General features: G+C 47.8%; 2 protein-coding genes across 5 annotated transcripts in view; one reads left to right on the top strand and one right to left on the bottom strand.

The window, feature by feature from the left end:
* Positions 1–1,896: 1,896 nt before the first annotated feature.
* gpr135 (G protein-coupled receptor 135) lies at positions 1,897–4,101 on the top strand. Of its 2 annotated transcripts, XM_076987778.1 has the most exons (2): positions 1,897–2,749; positions 2,867–4,101. In XM_076987778.1, the coding sequence occupies exons 1-2, from the start codon at positions 2,097–2,099 to the stop codon at positions 3,408–3,410; spliced, it is 1,197 nt and encodes a 398-aa protein (XP_076843893.1). In that variant the 5' UTR covers positions 1,897–2,096; the 3' UTR covers positions 3,411–4,101. The 2 variants fall into 2 exon arrangements, with proteins under 2 accessions (XP_076843893.1, XP_076843891.1); XM_076987776.1 differs by having other exon boundaries at positions 1,897–4,101.
* A 533-nt stretch (positions 4,102–4,634) lies between these two features.
* The window catches only part of daam1a (dishevelled associated activator of morphogenesis 1a), a 43,652-nt gene continuing 31,638 nt past the window's right edge, over positions 4,635–16,648 (bottom strand). For all 3 annotated transcript variants that reach the window (XM_076987774.1, XM_076987773.1, XM_076987775.1), the window contains exons 11-25: positions 16,458–16,596; positions 15,810–15,868; positions 15,403–15,590; positions 14,028–14,303; positions 13,827–13,934; positions 12,676–12,773; positions 12,016–12,100; positions 10,099–10,205; positions 9,294–9,382; positions 8,943–9,111; positions 8,675–8,782; positions 8,147–8,207; positions 7,893–8,024; positions 6,705–6,875; positions 4,635–5,957 (exon numbers count right to left, since the gene is read on the bottom strand). In XM_076987774.1, coding sequence (XP_076843889.1) covers positions 5,754–5,957; positions 6,705–6,875; positions 7,893–8,024; positions 8,147–8,207; positions 8,675–8,782; positions 8,943–9,111; positions 9,294–9,382; positions 10,099–10,205; positions 12,016–12,100; positions 12,676–12,773; positions 13,827–13,934; positions 14,028–14,303; positions 15,403–15,590; positions 15,810–15,868; positions 16,458–16,596 — 1,994 coding nt within the window. In that variant the 3' untranslated portion in view covers positions 4,635–5,753. The remainder of the gene's footprint in view (positions 5,958–6,704; positions 6,876–7,892; positions 8,025–8,146; positions 8,208–8,674; positions 8,783–8,942; positions 9,112–9,293; positions 9,383–10,098; positions 10,206–12,015; positions 12,101–12,675; positions 12,774–13,826; positions 13,935–14,027; positions 14,304–15,402; positions 15,591–15,809; positions 15,869–16,457; positions 16,597–16,648) is intronic.

The raw sequence follows: 16,648 nt of genomic DNA, 5'->3' as shown, positions 1-16,648 counted from the left end.
GTTTATTATTATCATCAGAGCGTGGTAACAGCACTGATGTGGGTGCTTTCTGTTGTTATTTTGCCTTACACATGTGTCAAGGTAAGTGATCGAGAGTGGTTCATCACTCACAAATGTCCAGAGTCATAATAGAGTCATACCTTCAACATATTTTTAACATGTTTTTTTAAGTGGTTCCTGAGATTTTTCGCTCATTTTTAAAAGCATGGCAAGTAACATATTAGCATACCCAGCTGGCCGACCTTCAACGTTGAAATGTGGTTGAAATATAGTTGAAATACTGTCTGTTGTTGTTTCAACGTTGAAACAACGTTGAATCAACGTTTAATGTTAAATGGTTGCGCAAACGTTGAACTATTAACGGTGAATCAACGTTTAATGTTAAATGGTTGCGCAAACGTTGAACTATTAACGGTGAATCAACGTAATATCTTCAACCTGCCTTTGTATTACCATTTCAAGTTAAAAAAACACATAGAATAAAAAAGTACAAACAACACTTTGGCATTGGCTGAGGGTTTTGAAATAGGTAATAATAATTATTATTAGTAGTAGTAGTAGTAATAATAATAATAATAATAATAATAATAATAATAATAATAATAATAATAATAATAATAATATATATTTTTTATTAATTCGTCCAAAAACGTCGTCAAAAACAGGCAGGTATTAACCAGGAAGACAACATCAGGCAATTAAACAGTTTTAAATGTTTTGAGGCAGAAACAAAACTTCGCAATGACAAATCAACAGGTTTAAAGGGAGTTTGCAGGGTAGTCGTGGCCTGGCGGTTAGGGAACTGATCTTGAGACCGGAGGGTCCTGGGTTCGAGTCCCAGACTTGAGGCCATGACTGAGGTTGTGAGGTGGTACTCTGAGTAAAATGAAAGACAAAAAAAAAAATAAAATTGTTCTTTTTTCATTATGGCATACAATTGTTTTTATCCTCTCTCCCATGCAATTTTGAGCATCATGAACGTGAATTTTATGGTTTATTCAAGGTTGAATGTATGACGTTGAAACGACGTTGGCATATCAACGTTGATTCACCTTTCAAAATCGACACAAAATCCAACGTTGATTCAACCATCACTTTCGACGTTGATTCAACGTCGATTCAACGTTGAAATGCCTGCTGGGGGCTAAAAGCAACACATGAACTGTTTGTCAAGTGCTCACTGATTAGTTTAACTGCACTTTACAGGACTATTTGAGTTATAGGCCTAGCAAACAACATTACGTCCAGGATCCGTTTCATTCATATAAAAATTGAACAGGCATTGTAAGATGACATCATACGATGACAAAATGTTACAGGTAAAGTAAATTATGGGGATATTATTGTCTTGTAGAGAGGGCTACACATGTGTGAACGAGGTACGCAATCCCGCCGAACACGAGAGGAATCGTCTATGACAAAAGAAACGGTGTCATGGCAACGGCTTTAAACGTCACAGAGTGCAGCGGCTGTAAACGTCACAGAGTGCAGCGGCTGCACAAGTCACAGAGCGCAGCGGCTTTAAACGTCACAGAGCGCAGCGGCTGCACACGTCACAGAGCGCAGCGGCTGCACACGTCACAGAGTGCAGCGGCTGCAGGGCCGGCGCCAGAACATATACAGTGAGGGGGCGTCAGAAAATTTCGGGGGGGCGAACGTAAGTTGTTGAGCGGGGGGGGGGGGGGTGCGTAGCGATTGTTGTAAAATAAATGGGTCTTATTTTTTACATTGAGGGGGCGGGACACCTCGCCTGAGGGGGCGACGCCCCCATTCGACCCCCCCCCCCCCCCCCCCCCCCCCCGTGGCGCCGGCCCTGAGCGGCTGCACACGTCACAGAGTGCAGCGACTGCACACGTCACAGAGTGCAGCGTCGTGAAGGCGGAGAGCAGGGAGGGCGTGCAGCGTGCAGCGTGCAGACGGACGGACCCGCTGCAGACATCGGTACCAGAGGAGGGGCAGCCTGGCGCAGAAGACAGGTCCGTCATCGTGTGTTCGTGAGCGTGCGCTTTTAAACCCGTCCATACAGCGAGACTAACACGGATGAGTTAAAGGGATGAGTTCTCCCGGATCACACGGATGCGCCCCAATCGTGTCCGATGGATGTCCCGGTGAGCGATGCCCTGACCTACAGCGCGAGTACGAGCGCGTTGGACAACATGTCTCGCTCAGCTCTCATTTCACAGGCGGTCTCGCCGAGTCCAGATCTGGACGGTCTGGCCGCACCTGTTGGGAACGGTACCGGGGAGAGAGCGGAGGAGCGGGCGCTGCACGGCGCGGCGGTGGCCACCCAGGCGCTGCTCCTGCTCGCCATCTTCCTGATGTCCAGTTTGGGTAATTCGGCTGTTGTGGTGGTGATAATCAAACACAGGCAACTGAGGACCGTGACCAACGCCTTCATCATGTCCCTCTCGCTCTCCGATCTCCTCACGGCCATCCTTTGTCTGCCCTTCTCCTTCATGATGTTGTTCAGCAAAGATGGCACGTGGATGTTTGGAGATCGCTTCTGCGTCGCCAACGGATTTTTCAACACCTGCTTTGGCATCATCTCAACCCTGACCATGACTTTAATCTCGTTTGACCGGTATTACGCCATCGTCAGACAGCCGCAGGAGAAGATCGGGAGGACGAAGGCGATGCAGCTGCTGGTGGCGGTGTGGCTCTGGGCGGTGTTGCTCTCCTCCCCGTGGTACCTGGTGTTGCGGAGCCCCGAGCGGGTGGTGGTGCACAAGCGAGGCTTTTATCACTGCATGTACGTCTTCCACTCGGGCTCGTCCAGGATGGGGAGGACGTACAGTGTAGCCGTGATAGTGGTGTGTTACCTGCTTCCCTTCGCACTCATGTGTTTCTGTCACTACAACATCTGCAGGACCGTCCGGCTGTGTGAGACCAGGGTCCGGCCCGTCACCACCTACGCGCACCTGCTGCGCTTCTACAGCGAGATGAGGACCGCCACCACCGTGCTCGTCATGATCGTCTTCATCATCCTCTGCTGGGGCCCGTACTGCTTAATGGGCATCATCACTGCCATGGGGGACTTGTCCTTTAACCCAGCCATGGACACGGTAGCCATTTGGATGGCATGGGCCAATGGTGCCATCAATCCACTGATTTATGCTATAAGGAATCCAAACATCTCGATGCTGCTGGGCCGAAGCCGGGAAGAAGGCTACAGGACTAGAAACATCGCCGCGTACCTGTCGACGCAGACCCAGCGCGGCGAGGTCCGGACGCGGTACGTGGGCCGGCTCGGTGCCGGCAGCCGCTTGTCCTCCTCCAGCCCGGCCCAGGGCGGAGAAGTGGCCATGTGGGCCTGCCGGAACCCGGCCGTGCTGTTCTGTAGAGACGGACACCCCGACACGGTCACGGAGTCTGTGGTTCCGAAGGTCGAGACAGCCAACACCAGTTTGTGATTGTGTTCAAGTTCATTTCAGGAGGAGAACAGTCTAAACATCCATCCATGTCAACACAACCGTATTATTTGGTAGCGGATGAGTATCCAGACGTTATGGATGTGTCGTGTTTGTTAAGTGCCAACAGCACTGGGCCTATAGTGCAAACGCCTTGCAACACTGTGGCTAAAATTAAAAGCATCAATTTTCATATAACGCTTTAATATTCATGTCCACTTTATTGATAGTCGTCATAAGCGAATATTTCTGCATTGCACTATGAAACCGAGCATAGGAAGGTCAACTGTTTACTAATTCAGCAAAAAGCTGATCCTCCCTCAGAAAAATGGAAAGTGTTGCACTAATTACCCAAACTTCACAATTCAAATTATATATTATATACACACTTAATGTCTTAAATAATCTCTATCTAGGCCATACAGCTATGAAATGCCCGAACTGCAAGACTGCTTTGAAGTAAATGTAGCATCATTAACTGAAGAATTTAAGCATCACTTTTTTCCGGTACGAGACACTGACGGAACTAACCAAAGGCCGTTGAACTGATGACCACTGACCTGAATCAGTGAAGCATTCGGAATTCATGACTGACCCCATGGTGACACACACACACACACACACACACATCATTTGAGATTTAATAGCAACTGTGTATACAGAATGAGAGCCATATGTTCTGTGCCTGTTTATTACAATATACAGTATTATACAGTATTCCAATATCACTTTCCATACTGGAGATGTGAACGCTGTTGCAGTAACACTGGCATTTGATACTAAAACATTATGATTAATCACAAGCATTTAAAAATAAATCTTCCTGAATGCCACCCAGTACTAAATATCACAAACATTGTGGTACTACATTGTATGTTTTTTAAAAATTTGCAAAAAATAAAACTCCACATCCATTTTAATACCTGAGTTAAGGATTTATTTTTAACATTAAAGTGACTGCTGTACTATTATTAAATGGATAGTTTTAATACCCAACTCATTTTTTAACTTTGCTTGGACATTTCTGCTGAGGCTCGGAGGTTGTACAATGTAATAGTATTGTATTTTTAAATTGATAAATTAAAAGATCAACAGGCTTTATACAATATGACGCATGTTCATCGAAGACTTTGTTTGACTTTGGCCAGTAGGTGGTGCTGTTTAATAAGTGTTTATAAAGCCGCTGACATACAGACTGATGTCCATAAAACCATATACAACAGATCATTTAGGACCTTCATGGTTTATTAACCTAGATCAGAGTGTTTTTAAATAAAGCGAACATGGAGAGAACCCAAAGTAAACTATTATAAAGTGTTTATCAGTCAAACAAATTCAACATCAGATCAATAAGATATCTTCTTTAGCCCAGAATCAGAGTGGAGGTGTCTGCACATTTAAGACCAGAAGAACAAAGAGATAGCAATATTTACATATGTACAAGCTCAAATACAGTTTACCTGTATATACAGGTGTGGTTTAATGCATAGAGTGAACACAGTGTTTAAGGGGATTTTTGATACACATTAGGGGTGTGAATTCCATTTTTAGTTTGACCTCCTTATAAAATGTAATGATTATTTTCACAAAATATCAATATTTCTAACCTTCAACAGAAGGTCACGCACAGGTTTCCAGTCCTGGTCAACACCACCACTCGTTAGCAAATTACGTAACTCTTCAGAAACTCAGGAAGGTGTCCTAGACTTGAACATGTACAAAATGGAGCAGTTCTACTGTCTTATGGAAAACCCTGTTTAAAAGCGTTGTGCTAACCAGTTTGTGTGTGACCCATGTGGTTTGAAACGTCCCCCAGGACCTCTGACCTCCATAAAGAACATTAGAAAGAGGTTTTAATATTTCTGCACCAACTTAGTGCCTTGTTGTACCAAGTGTTAAGTACACAGCCCTTAGAGTCTTCTCTTGAAGATGAGATCAACAAAGACTCCTGAGCAGTTTGCTTTAGCAAGTTAGCACCATCTAACACACTGCTAGACTCAATGCAAACCACCACTATAGCATGAACAAATGTTTTGAAAAGTCTGTTTTTTGGGGAGCCAGTACTCAAACTGAGCAATAGATAATGCGTGTGCTTTTCAGGTAATGCAAACTCCTCCTTGCATTTTCACCAGTCAATTTACAGTAACAATTTCTTAACGAGAGATGACACAGGTGTAGTGCTGATGCTGCCACAAGATGGCAGCACCTATAAATAAACCGAGCGTTACGCAATGAATGTGATTTTTAGGAAATTCAAACTCTTCCTTGAATTTTCACCAGTTTAGAGTAACGCTTCTACACAGCGATGACAGGTGCAGTGTTGAGGCCCCACCACTAGGTGGCAGCTCAGAAGTCGAGTTTGGAGATGGGCCTTTCCCTGCTGGTCTCCAGGTTGTTGGGACGTCTGCGATTGCGTTTCATCTTGGACATGTCCTTGTCGAAGACCTCCCCGGAGCGGAGGGCAGACACTAGGTCGTCGAATTCACCATCCTCCTCCTTGTTCTCCCTGGCCTTACGAGCGATCCGCTCCTTCTCCCTCTGCTCCTTCATCTGGGCGGGGCAGACGGGGCAGTTAGAGGCAGTTAGAGGTGGATCTGCACATACAGTAGAAGCACACCCCCCCCCCCCCCCGGCCCCTACGTGGCGTCTTCTGTCACGTCATATTTCATATCAGGTATATGGACTGATTACTGTAGCTTCTGCTCCTTATTCTGCTCCCATGTTACTGGGTGATTTTAATATTCATGGTCTGCAGAACTCAAGAATGTTGTTGAAGCTGTGTCCACAATCATGGACACGTATTTGATGGGCTTTGTACATCTGGTCTTCTAGATATTACACCTGACTCTACTCCTCTAGATATTACACCTGACTCTACTCTTCTAGATATTACACCTGACTCTACTCTTCTAGATATTACACCTGACTCTACTCTTCTAGATATTACACCTGACTCTACTCCTCTAGATATTACACCTGACTCTACTCCTCTAGATATTACACCTGACTCTACTCGACTCCTCTAGATATTACTCCTGACTCGACTCCTCTAGATATTACTCCTGACTCGACTCCTCTAGATATTACTCCTGACTCGACTCCTCTAGATATTCCTCGTGACTCGACTCCTCTAGATATTCCTCGTGACTCGACTCTAGTCCTCGTGACTCGACTCCTCCCAAGAAATTCCAAGACCCAGGTTGCTGATGAAGCCACTCTTGTGGTAATTGTGAAGCCGTGTGGTGCGGAGCATGTGTGCGGAGCGTATGCGGCCCCAATCAAACCCCAGGTGCACACCTGCGCCTCCAGACGGGCTCGGCGCTCCTCCTCTTCCTTACGACGCCGCAGGTTCTCATTGTCCTGCTTGGCCTCAACCACAGCCTGCAGGAACTGATCGAAGATGCCGAAGAAGTCATCAGGTTGGGCGGTGCTGGGCTCCTCACCAAAGTGCTTCACTGCCTTCTGGAACTGGGAGTGGGGTGAGAGGGTGGAGGTGAGGGTGAGAGGGTGTGGAGGGCGAGAGTGAGAGGGTGGATGTGAGGGTGAGGGTGTGGGGGTGAGAGGGTGAGGGTGAGAAGGTGGGGGTGGAGCATGGATGGTTTTGAGCAGAACAGTCTCATTTCAGACTCATGGCACGACAGTTTTGTGTTTTCTCTGATCTGAAGGGTTTAATCAGTCTCCCACCACCACAGCCCTCCACTGCACTCGATGGACTTCCTCTCTGTCATGTTAAAACAGCAAAAACAAAAACAGAAAAAGGAAGAAACTCTAAACTTCCTGGTGTCCTGTACCTCATCTTGATCTTTGTTACCATGGAAATACCATAATAATTCTCTGAGGATTATGGATAATTGTAGTATCCACATTAAATCATAAGATTACCCACAAATGTTTCAGTGGATCTTCCTTAGAAAATACTACCACATTAAAATCATATCCACAAACACCACATAGACCAGCACCACTGAGAGATGAGGATTCTGGGTCCATGAGTATTAACCTCACACCCTTTGTGTGGAACCCACACGGGCTCGGGTCACAGAACCGAACCAGACGGAGCCGCTCCAGCATTTCTCCCTAAAAAGCCGCCAGTTCCTCCGCCTGCTAAGGGCTCCATAACGACACGCGGGGCGCCCAGTCCAATCTGTTCCATGTGGGCCTTCACGACCAGGCTGAAACCAGCACTCCCTGCCTTTGAAACGGATCTGCCTGTGTCGGCCCCTGGTTAAACATTAACCCTGCATTTTCCCCGGTCCCGTGTCTGTGTGGACCAGGAGGGGCCCGATACGCGTAAGTGTAATTTAACTTCTACGTGCAGGACGACACCAGCCCGGTTCCAGACTGTGAACATCCACTTCAAAGCTGCAGGCTCCCACACTTAAAAAGGCCCAGCTAGGGTTCCAGGCACCGGGTTCTGCTGCCCCATAAACCACGGCTGTTACCCTCTCGCTGCCTTTGGGCTGCTGGAGATGCTGCCCCCCTTACCAGCTGCTTGGCCTCCTGAAGCGAGTCCTCCACCTCCGAGAAGCTGAAACCAGCCACGGTGATGAACTGGCTGACCGCAGACACGAACTTGTCCCCCGCGTCTGTGGGACGACTCTTCTGATACTCGAGCTCCTACACGCAGACGTGCGGAGAAGACGAACACATTTAACCATTTAAAGCTTTGTGCAAATGGGTCAAATAGATAAAAATATTTAGGAAATAAAATCAGATGTAAATAATAGAACATTACTTACAGCCTCCACACTCTTCAATCCGCTTCGTAAATTGTTGACCTCTTTGTCCAGTTCAGTCATGCTGAAATAAACAAGTCCACCAAAAAAAGAGAGAACCCTAATGTGAGTGACCAGTGATCGATCATCTAAACACCGCACACAATGATTCAGCAAACACAGGCAGCACATTTCTGTTGATTCTGACGGGGGCCCACACCTTAACTGCAGAGTTAAGAGTTCAGTAGATTCAGTAGACCAAGTATATCTTGGTTTGGAAGCTCTTACCTACTACATTCTGAAAAACATTTTAGCACTTAATGGCTTTTCCTCAAACTTGTAGTCAAACATTTCAAAGTACTAACACAGATTAAAGCTGCTTAAAGTGGACTCTGATATTAACTGAACAAAACAACTGGACATGCTTGGAATAAATCATTTTGTGAATGTGTAGATTACAACTCTTCAAAAGATTGAACCAGGGCTAGAGAGAGAGAGAGAGAGAGAGAGAGAGAGATACTGAGTACGGGAGCCTTTTCTCCAAGCACATACTTGACTTTGGCAGCTTCTGGAACATTCTGTAAGTCATCCTGAATCAGTGCCACCTTGGGGTACTTCTGCTCAAGAAGGGTGATCAGGTAGTGCAATAAAGTGACATTCCTGCACACAAACACAACAGGAGTGCTTCAGGAGTGCACAACAGGAGTGCTTCAGGAGTGCGCACAGCACCAACTAAAGCACTGCAAGCATAAGCCTCAGCTCGGCACCATAGCAACAGTGTGGCATTTCGATGGGGCACAGGGACATGCGTCGTCTTTACCTGTCGATGCTGGATTTGGTGTCTACAATCTTATTAAGGGAAGACAACTTGAAGCCATAAGCGTTGCCCCTCTGGCCTTTGTTCATGAAGTTGCCGAGCGCCAGGACGACCTCCAGAAGCTGACTGAGGTTTCCACTACCTTTGACCTCTTTGGATGCCCTGCTGAGAGCTGTGAAACCAACCAACACACTTACATATTGAGCGTGAATTCTCCCGCGTGTTTATTACATTATTCTAGCCAGGAACTGGGGTGTCATACCAACACGGTCCAGTCGAGGGGCTTTGGGAACTTCAGAGGCATAAAGATAAGATCTAACAACAGCAGGTGGTGCTGTGCGAGTGATGGCGTACCTTCGATTTTTGGTTTGACCTCTGCCACCCTTTCTGCAAACTTCTTCTTGAAGTAGAGTGACTGCAGCCTTTGCTGATAGTGGTTGATCCTGTGGGTCAAGATAAAAACTACTGAAAAATTATTTAACAATGAAATCCGTGACCACACGATAATCCCAGGTGTTATGGGATGATGGGAGAGAATTAATACAAGTAAAACATGAGACTGAAACACACAGAACTGAGTTCATCACGGAAACTTCTCATCTTCAGCGTTCCCATGGTTTCATTCATTTAATCAAGCCGAAACATTACAGAGCAGCTTTCTCTCCCAGGCTGGGAATATTTCCTTTCCTAACCATGGGCAGTGGTGCCATGGAGACCACTGCACCTGCGGTCTGCTCCCGTCCTGCTGTAATGGGATCCTCGTGTCCCACGGCCCGGGTGGCGTTCCTCTCGCCTGATTGGCTCCCGGTGGGAACACCGTTGAGATTAATGAGGATCTTCTGGAGCCAATGGCTCCAACAACGATTCGTGTCTCCGCTGTTTTAAGCGTAATCACTCTGTTACACCGTAACTGCGAACTGTTTGAACTGTAGCAGCTGGACTGTCTAACTGGAATGGATTTGGTCTTACAATTATGAAGGATGAGTAATTGTATTTAATCCTACATTTATGTAGGAGTAATTGAGCTTCCTAAATGTGATCATGCACGCATGTTATTTCCTTAATCCCCAAGTCCCTAGTCACATAGATCATTTAAAACGCATAAATATCTTCTGTCTATTATTCATGTGGGCGAAGCGTGCGGTGCCAACGGCTGTACCTGCTCATCTCGTAGAAGAAGCGGTCAGCTTTGGCCATCCTATCCAGCTCGTGCTTGTGTTCCTCCAGAAGATCAATGTCACCCTTCTCCGGGACGAACTTTAGCATCTGTACGAGACAAGACGCAGATGGCCGGTTAGCACAGCACTCCTCACCCCCCCCCCCCCTCCCCCCCTCACCCTCACAGCACCCCACCCCTTTACCCCCCCCCACCCTCACAGCACACCACTCCTTCACCCTCCCCCACCCTCACAGCACACCACCCCTTCACCCCCCCCTCACCCTCACAGCACACCACCCCTTCACCCCCCCTCACCCTCACAGCACCCCACTCCTTCACCCCCCCTCACCCTCACAGCACCCCACTCCTTCACCCCCCCCCCACCCTCACAGCACCCCACTCCTTCACCCCCCTCACCCTCACAGCACACCACTCCTTCACCCCCCCTCACCCTCACAGCACACCACTCCTTCACCCCCCCTCACCCTCACAGCACCCCACTCCTTCACCCCCCCTCACCCTCACAGCACCCCACTCCTTCACCCCCCTCACCCTCACAGCACCCCACTCCTTCACCCCCCCCCACCCTCACAGCACCCCACTCCTTCACCCCCCCCCACCCTCACAGCACCCCACTCCTTCACCCCCCCCACCCTCACAGCACACCACCCCCTTCACCCCCCCTCACCCTCACAGCACACCACTCCTTCACCCCCCCACCCTCACAGCACACCACCCCCTTTACCCCCCCCACCCTCACAGCACACCACCCCTTCACCCCCCCTCACCCTCACAGCACCCCACCCCTTTACCCCCCCACCCTCACAGCACACCACTCCTTCACCCCCCCCCCCACCCTCACAGCACACCACCCCCCCCCTCACCCTCACAGCACACCACCCCCCCTCACCCTCACAGCACCCCACTCCTTCACCCCCCTCACCCTCACAGCACCCCACTCCTTCACCCCCCCCCACCCTCACAGCACCCCACTCCTTCACCCCCCCACCCTCACAGCACACCACCCCTTTACCCCCCCACCCTCACAGCACACCACCCCTTCACCCCCCCTCACCCTCACAGCACCCCACCCCTTTACCCCCCCCACCCTCACAGCACACCACTCCTTCACCCCCCCCCCCCACCCTCACAGCACACCACCCCCCCCTCACCCTCACAGCACACCACCCCCCCCCTCACCCTCACAGCACCCCACTCCTTCGCCCCCCCCCCACCCTCACAGCACCCCACTCCTTCACCCCCCCCCCCCCTTCACACCCCCCTCCTAAGGTAAATAGGAATTCAGGAACCACTATGTGGTTTTCACACGGTACAATAATTTAGAACTATTGCATGACCTCAGAGATGGGTGATATACCCATTTCTTCTGTAGCTAACTGGCATTTAAACCACAGAAATAGACATGCAATGAAACACCAAATTGGCTTAAAAAAACCCAAAAAGCAATTCTTTGCACTATAGAAGTCACCCACATTCTTATTTCTTATTTCTTCTTTATTCTTTATTGCCAGTTATGCACCAATCTTCAGTGTTATGCTAAAAATGATCTGAAATAAGTTTACAGGCTCACAACAATAAAATATGTAAAATCTGCAAAGATCTGTTGACCAGTGTGAGGGTAGCGTACTGCTGACACTACAGTGGAGACTGAAAGTCACTGTTCCCACAGAAGAGCACAATGTTGTCTGACGTTACAGTATTTGGCTTCAAATGCGGGCTTGGTATTCATTACGTGTGGTTTCCGAGCTCCCCACCATCAGATCGTCACGATCAGCTGATCATGGCTTTGAAACATGTGATGTCAAGCTCTTGTAGCCAAACGGGTTTGTCCTGGACACAGTCCGATCTGCCGTGCTTCATGTGGGTGTGGCTGGAGGGGAATGTCGTGTCAGTCACCTGCTCGAGCATGTCTTTGGGAAGGTCCTCGTGCTCGTCCATGGTCAAAATGGCCCTCTTGATCTCTTCATTGGTCAGTTTTAACCTAATGAACAGGAACGGTTACAGCCACACAGTGAGCAACACAACGCGTCACTAGGGTGTCATGTCATTTTCCATGGAAGAGTCATTTCATTTATTTTTAGTTCAATGAAAGGTCAGGACATGAATGTGTCTGAATAAATGTTTCTCAATTCAGTACATGAGCAAAGTCTGAAATGCAGGTTTAGATCACAGCCATAAAAAAAAATAATAATAACCCACAGGCACCTCTGTATATGGCCATGGAAATGTATGATGACATTCATAAGAATTCTGAATGAGATCCTATTAAAGTAGTTTTCAATAGACTGAAGTATGACCGACCATCACCTGAGAGACGACCTGCTTTAGTCATTACATGTGAAGCACCCATCACCACGCCTCGCAGAGATCAGAGACAGTCCAGGAAGACAGAGGAGTGGAGGAGAAGAGGAACAGAGGAGCGGAGGAACTGAGGAGAAGAGGAACAGAGGAGTGGAGGAACGGAGGAGTGGAGAAACGAAGGAGAAGAGGAACAGAGGAGAAGAGGAACAGAGGAGAAGAGGAACAGAGGAGTGGAGGAGTGAGGTGCCCACTCACCGTGAGAGGAGGATGTTGCAGTTCTGGGCTCGGCGTCCGTCGATAACAGACAGCTCCTTCACCTTCTTCACGGGCATGGAGTCATCCTCAGACTCTTTCTGCAGCAAGATGTATAAGGCCTCATCAACAACTACAAACATCACAAAACTTCACCTGTGCATATTACAAAGAACGCAGATTACAAACTGACATCATAACAGTTCAAGAGTAGCTAAGAAGAATGTGACATTGGGTTAAACCAAACTATAGCACATCAACTTTATCCCTGTGACATTTCCAAGTTGTGGAAAAACACGGGTGATGGAAAACTGTAAAGGTGATATCACCCAGCCCCTTCTCAAATGGGACACTGCTGAACTGTTAATTGGATCCTTATTTAGCCTGGGAAACAATATCAGGATAAGTACTAAATAATGTATCTGCAACCTGTACAGTTTAATACGTTTTGCCATATTACCTAGGCCATCAGGTTATGCTCCATTAACAGGGGTGTGTGTGTGTGTGTGTGTGTGTGTGTGTGTGTGTGTGTGTGTGTGTGTGTGTGTATGAGTCAGACAGAGACATAGTGAGACTAAGTCTGAACTACATCTGTCATTTCATATTATTTCACCAATAAATATTTGCACATCGCACACAATGGCAATAAAGCGGAGGTCACTACGTCAGCCATTGTCCCAGCATAAAGCCTGGCATGGGACAGCATGAACACGTGGTGTTAGGAGGAACATCTGGAGAACGATCGGAGTGGAACAGAATGTTTGGCTCTTTCTCAGAGTCCAGTTGAGTTTTATGGAGAGAAGAGAAACTTGACTGTCACTAAAACTCTCGATATGCTACAAGGAAGAGACTTGACCAATTACAAACAGAAATGTAGAAATATCACTAATGGAAGTCAACATTCGTTATGTTTAACCCAGGCAGGTCACACCATGTAAAACGGTGAACTGAAGTTTAAAAACCACTTCAACTAAAGTTCATCTAAAGTTACTGAACAAAAGAACGTTCTGGAAGGTTTAGACAGAATATGTAGTGTTGGTAGGAACATGAGAGCTGTGCAGGTTTACGAGGAAAGAAGAATAAGCTGGACATCACATTCACTAACAATGTAGTGGAAACTGTATTAATAGGGCTTTAGTTCAAGTCAGTCATACCTGTTGCTTTTGATAGGCTGAAAAGGTTCTCTCAATGTCTTCCAGGTCCAGGATTTTGAACACCTTACTGTCATCAAGATCCATCCACACAGTTCCTTCTAGCTTATTCTGTGGGGAAGAGACCATTTATTTATTGAGATGGGTCCTCCAGTGAATTATTGGAGAATTACTGTGCAGCGTGAGTGAACAAGGCTGACTTACTTCACCCAGTTTGGCCCAGTTGAAGGACTTGAGTGGGTTTGAAGGTTGAGGAATGTTCTTTTTCTTCAGCCCAGGACCTCCTAGGAGAGGTGGGAAGATACCAGGCAGACCAGGTGGAGGTGGGGGTGGGGGTGCCCCAGGAGGGGGTGGTGGAGGTGGGAGAAGCCCACCAGGAGGTGGAGGAGGTGGAGGCATGCCAATTTGACCTGGTGGGGGAGGCAGGGGACCACCCGGGGCCCCGGGACCAACAGGAGGGCCTCCAGGAACGCTTGACCTCTACAGACACATCAATCAGACAGAAATAGAGGATTTCAGAGATTTAGCTACTTCATCTGCAGCGAACATGCATGATTGGCACATAGCCAGGTCTTCATGGGAACGCTGAGAAGGGAAAAACCACGAGAGGACCACATTCACGACCACGACCTCACGAGAGGACCACATTCACGACCACGACCTCACGAGAGGACCACATTCACGACCACGACCTCACGAGAGGACCACATTCACGACCACACGAGAGGACCACATTCACGACCACGACCTCACGAGGACGACATTCACGACCACGACCTCACGAGAGGACCACATTCACGACCACGACCTCACGAGAGGACCACATTCACGACCACGACCTCACGAGAGGACCACATTCACGACCACGACCTCACGAGGACGACATTCACGAATATTCCTCATATTTAGAATTTAGGCACAAACAAGATTTACATACGGTCACTACATATTGTAGAATATATGTATTGATATATGTAATAATATATGTATTGCTGCTCCCCTTAGAAAAAGTGTTAAAAGTATTTAATTGTGTCTCTTTTGCAGAGTGTGGAAATTACTGTACTGAGCCTGTCTGTAATTCCACAACTGATATTCTTACAGTGATATATTCTCATGTTCTGATCTCTGAGCCAAGAAGTTGTTTATTTATACTTTTTTATGAATGACACTTGAGGGCAAATCTGACTAGACAGCTAGGCATGACTTTGGGACGTCAATCATTCGGAGGATCAAAGGATACTCCGGCATCATGAGGACACGCCCTCGTACGAGCGCTGTCGTTTTTGTGGGTCACTCGTGAAGGTTTGGTAAACCTCCAAACATTTGCCGTTTCTGTGGCACAGCTGAACTATGACAAACGTGTGAGGAATTGAAGACAGAACATACAAAGACATTCTTGGGCACGAGGTCCATGAGGTCTAATACTGGTTCAATACTGGTTGTGTTCTTTCGTTTTTCTGCTGTACCACTATAGGTTCAACACAGGGGACACTTTAATATTCTAAATGTGTGTGCTGGTGGGAGGGGCTCACGCGACCTGGTGGGAGGGGCATGTGGTGGGTGGGAGGGGCGGGCCTACCGCACTCATCTCTCTGAGCTGCACGGTGAGGTCGCCCACTTGCTGCTTGACGATCTTGTGCTCATTGCTCTCCTTCTCCAACTTCTCCTTCATCTTGTTGAGCGTCTGCATCATCTCCTCCTTCTCCTGAGCCTTCGCCTCACACTCACGCTCCTTCTTCTCCACCTTCTGCTGCAACTCGTTATGTTCTGTACAGCGAGAGATAAAACAACGGCCGTCTGAACAGGCCTGCGAGGACGGTGGCCAGAGAGGGTCAAGACAGCCACCACGGCCACGTTATGCATGCGCAAACTCGCCTACGTGCACACGGCAACATCAGGGAGTCCCAGACTGATAGTGTGTAGTTTGAAGACAGGTTGGTGCACATTGCTCTGTACTGCTGTGAAGTGAAGACAGAGCAAACATACCCTTCCTCATCTTCTCTGCTTGTTCTTTCCACTGTTTGACTTCATTCTCATTAACCAGCCTGAAAATGAGAGAGAGAGAGAGAGAGAGAGAGAGAGAGAGAGAGAGAGAGAGAGAGAGAGAGAGAGAGAGAGAGAGAGTGAGTGAATATGGGGGAACAACAACTGCTACTGAATGCTGAATTTGTAATCCGTTTCAGTTTAAGCAGATTTGGCCCTCTTAGCACTGACAACCTACAGGAACACAATTAACTCCCTAAACAGACTTTTAGGTTATAGTTGTCGGTCTTTGTTGTTTTTTTTATGTATTTGATTGAGTCATTTTGGCAGTAGGTGAGCTGAGAGCTAACGCTCACGTGTGGAAAGCTTGAGAAGAGACATTTAAATGATGGGTTCAGGATTACAATTGTGCAGATTACAAAAAGCCCTGGAAACAAAATCTGTAAAGTAATGGGCTGGTTTATAAAGTGAAGCTTCGATGGGCAGAAGGGACGTTCACATCACCCGAACACAAAAGCAGCGCTGATGATTATACAGAAAACACAGATGTGTGGCCACAACCTGCTCTGAGACTTCAGAGATGCAGTTCAAATCAAACGTGGTTCAGTCAGTGTTCTTGTGTGAGCATCTCCAGCCCCATGAGCCACTCACATCCGCACCACGTTCTTCACGTCGAAGTTCTCCAGAGGAGCCACGTCAGGGTCGTCTCCCTTGTCGCTCTGCAGGATGATCTGCTGGACGATCCTGTCCAGGAGGAGCCAGTACTGCACGGTGGTGCCGGTCCGCTTGTCTGCACACATCACCATCAACCATGAAGCGACAGAACCATGCACACCATGAAC

This window comes from Brachyhypopomus gauderio, unplaced genomic scaffold (genome assembly GCF_052324685.1).
Source record: "Brachyhypopomus gauderio isolate BG-103 unplaced genomic scaffold, BGAUD_0.2 sc56, whole genome shotgun sequence".
In the NCBI taxonomy this organism is placed as follows: domain Eukaryota; kingdom Metazoa; phylum Chordata; class Actinopteri; order Gymnotiformes; family Hypopomidae; genus Brachyhypopomus; species Brachyhypopomus gauderio.
The sequence above is the reverse complement of the archived record's forward strand: the minus strand, read 5'-3'. Positions and strand labels throughout refer to the sequence as shown.

Bases quoted from the DNA above. Each gene is read 5' to 3' on its own strand.
- gpr135 (XM_076987776.1), top strand. From the start codon at position 2,097: ATGGATGTCCCGGTGAGCGATGCCCTGACCTACAGCGCGAGTACGAGC.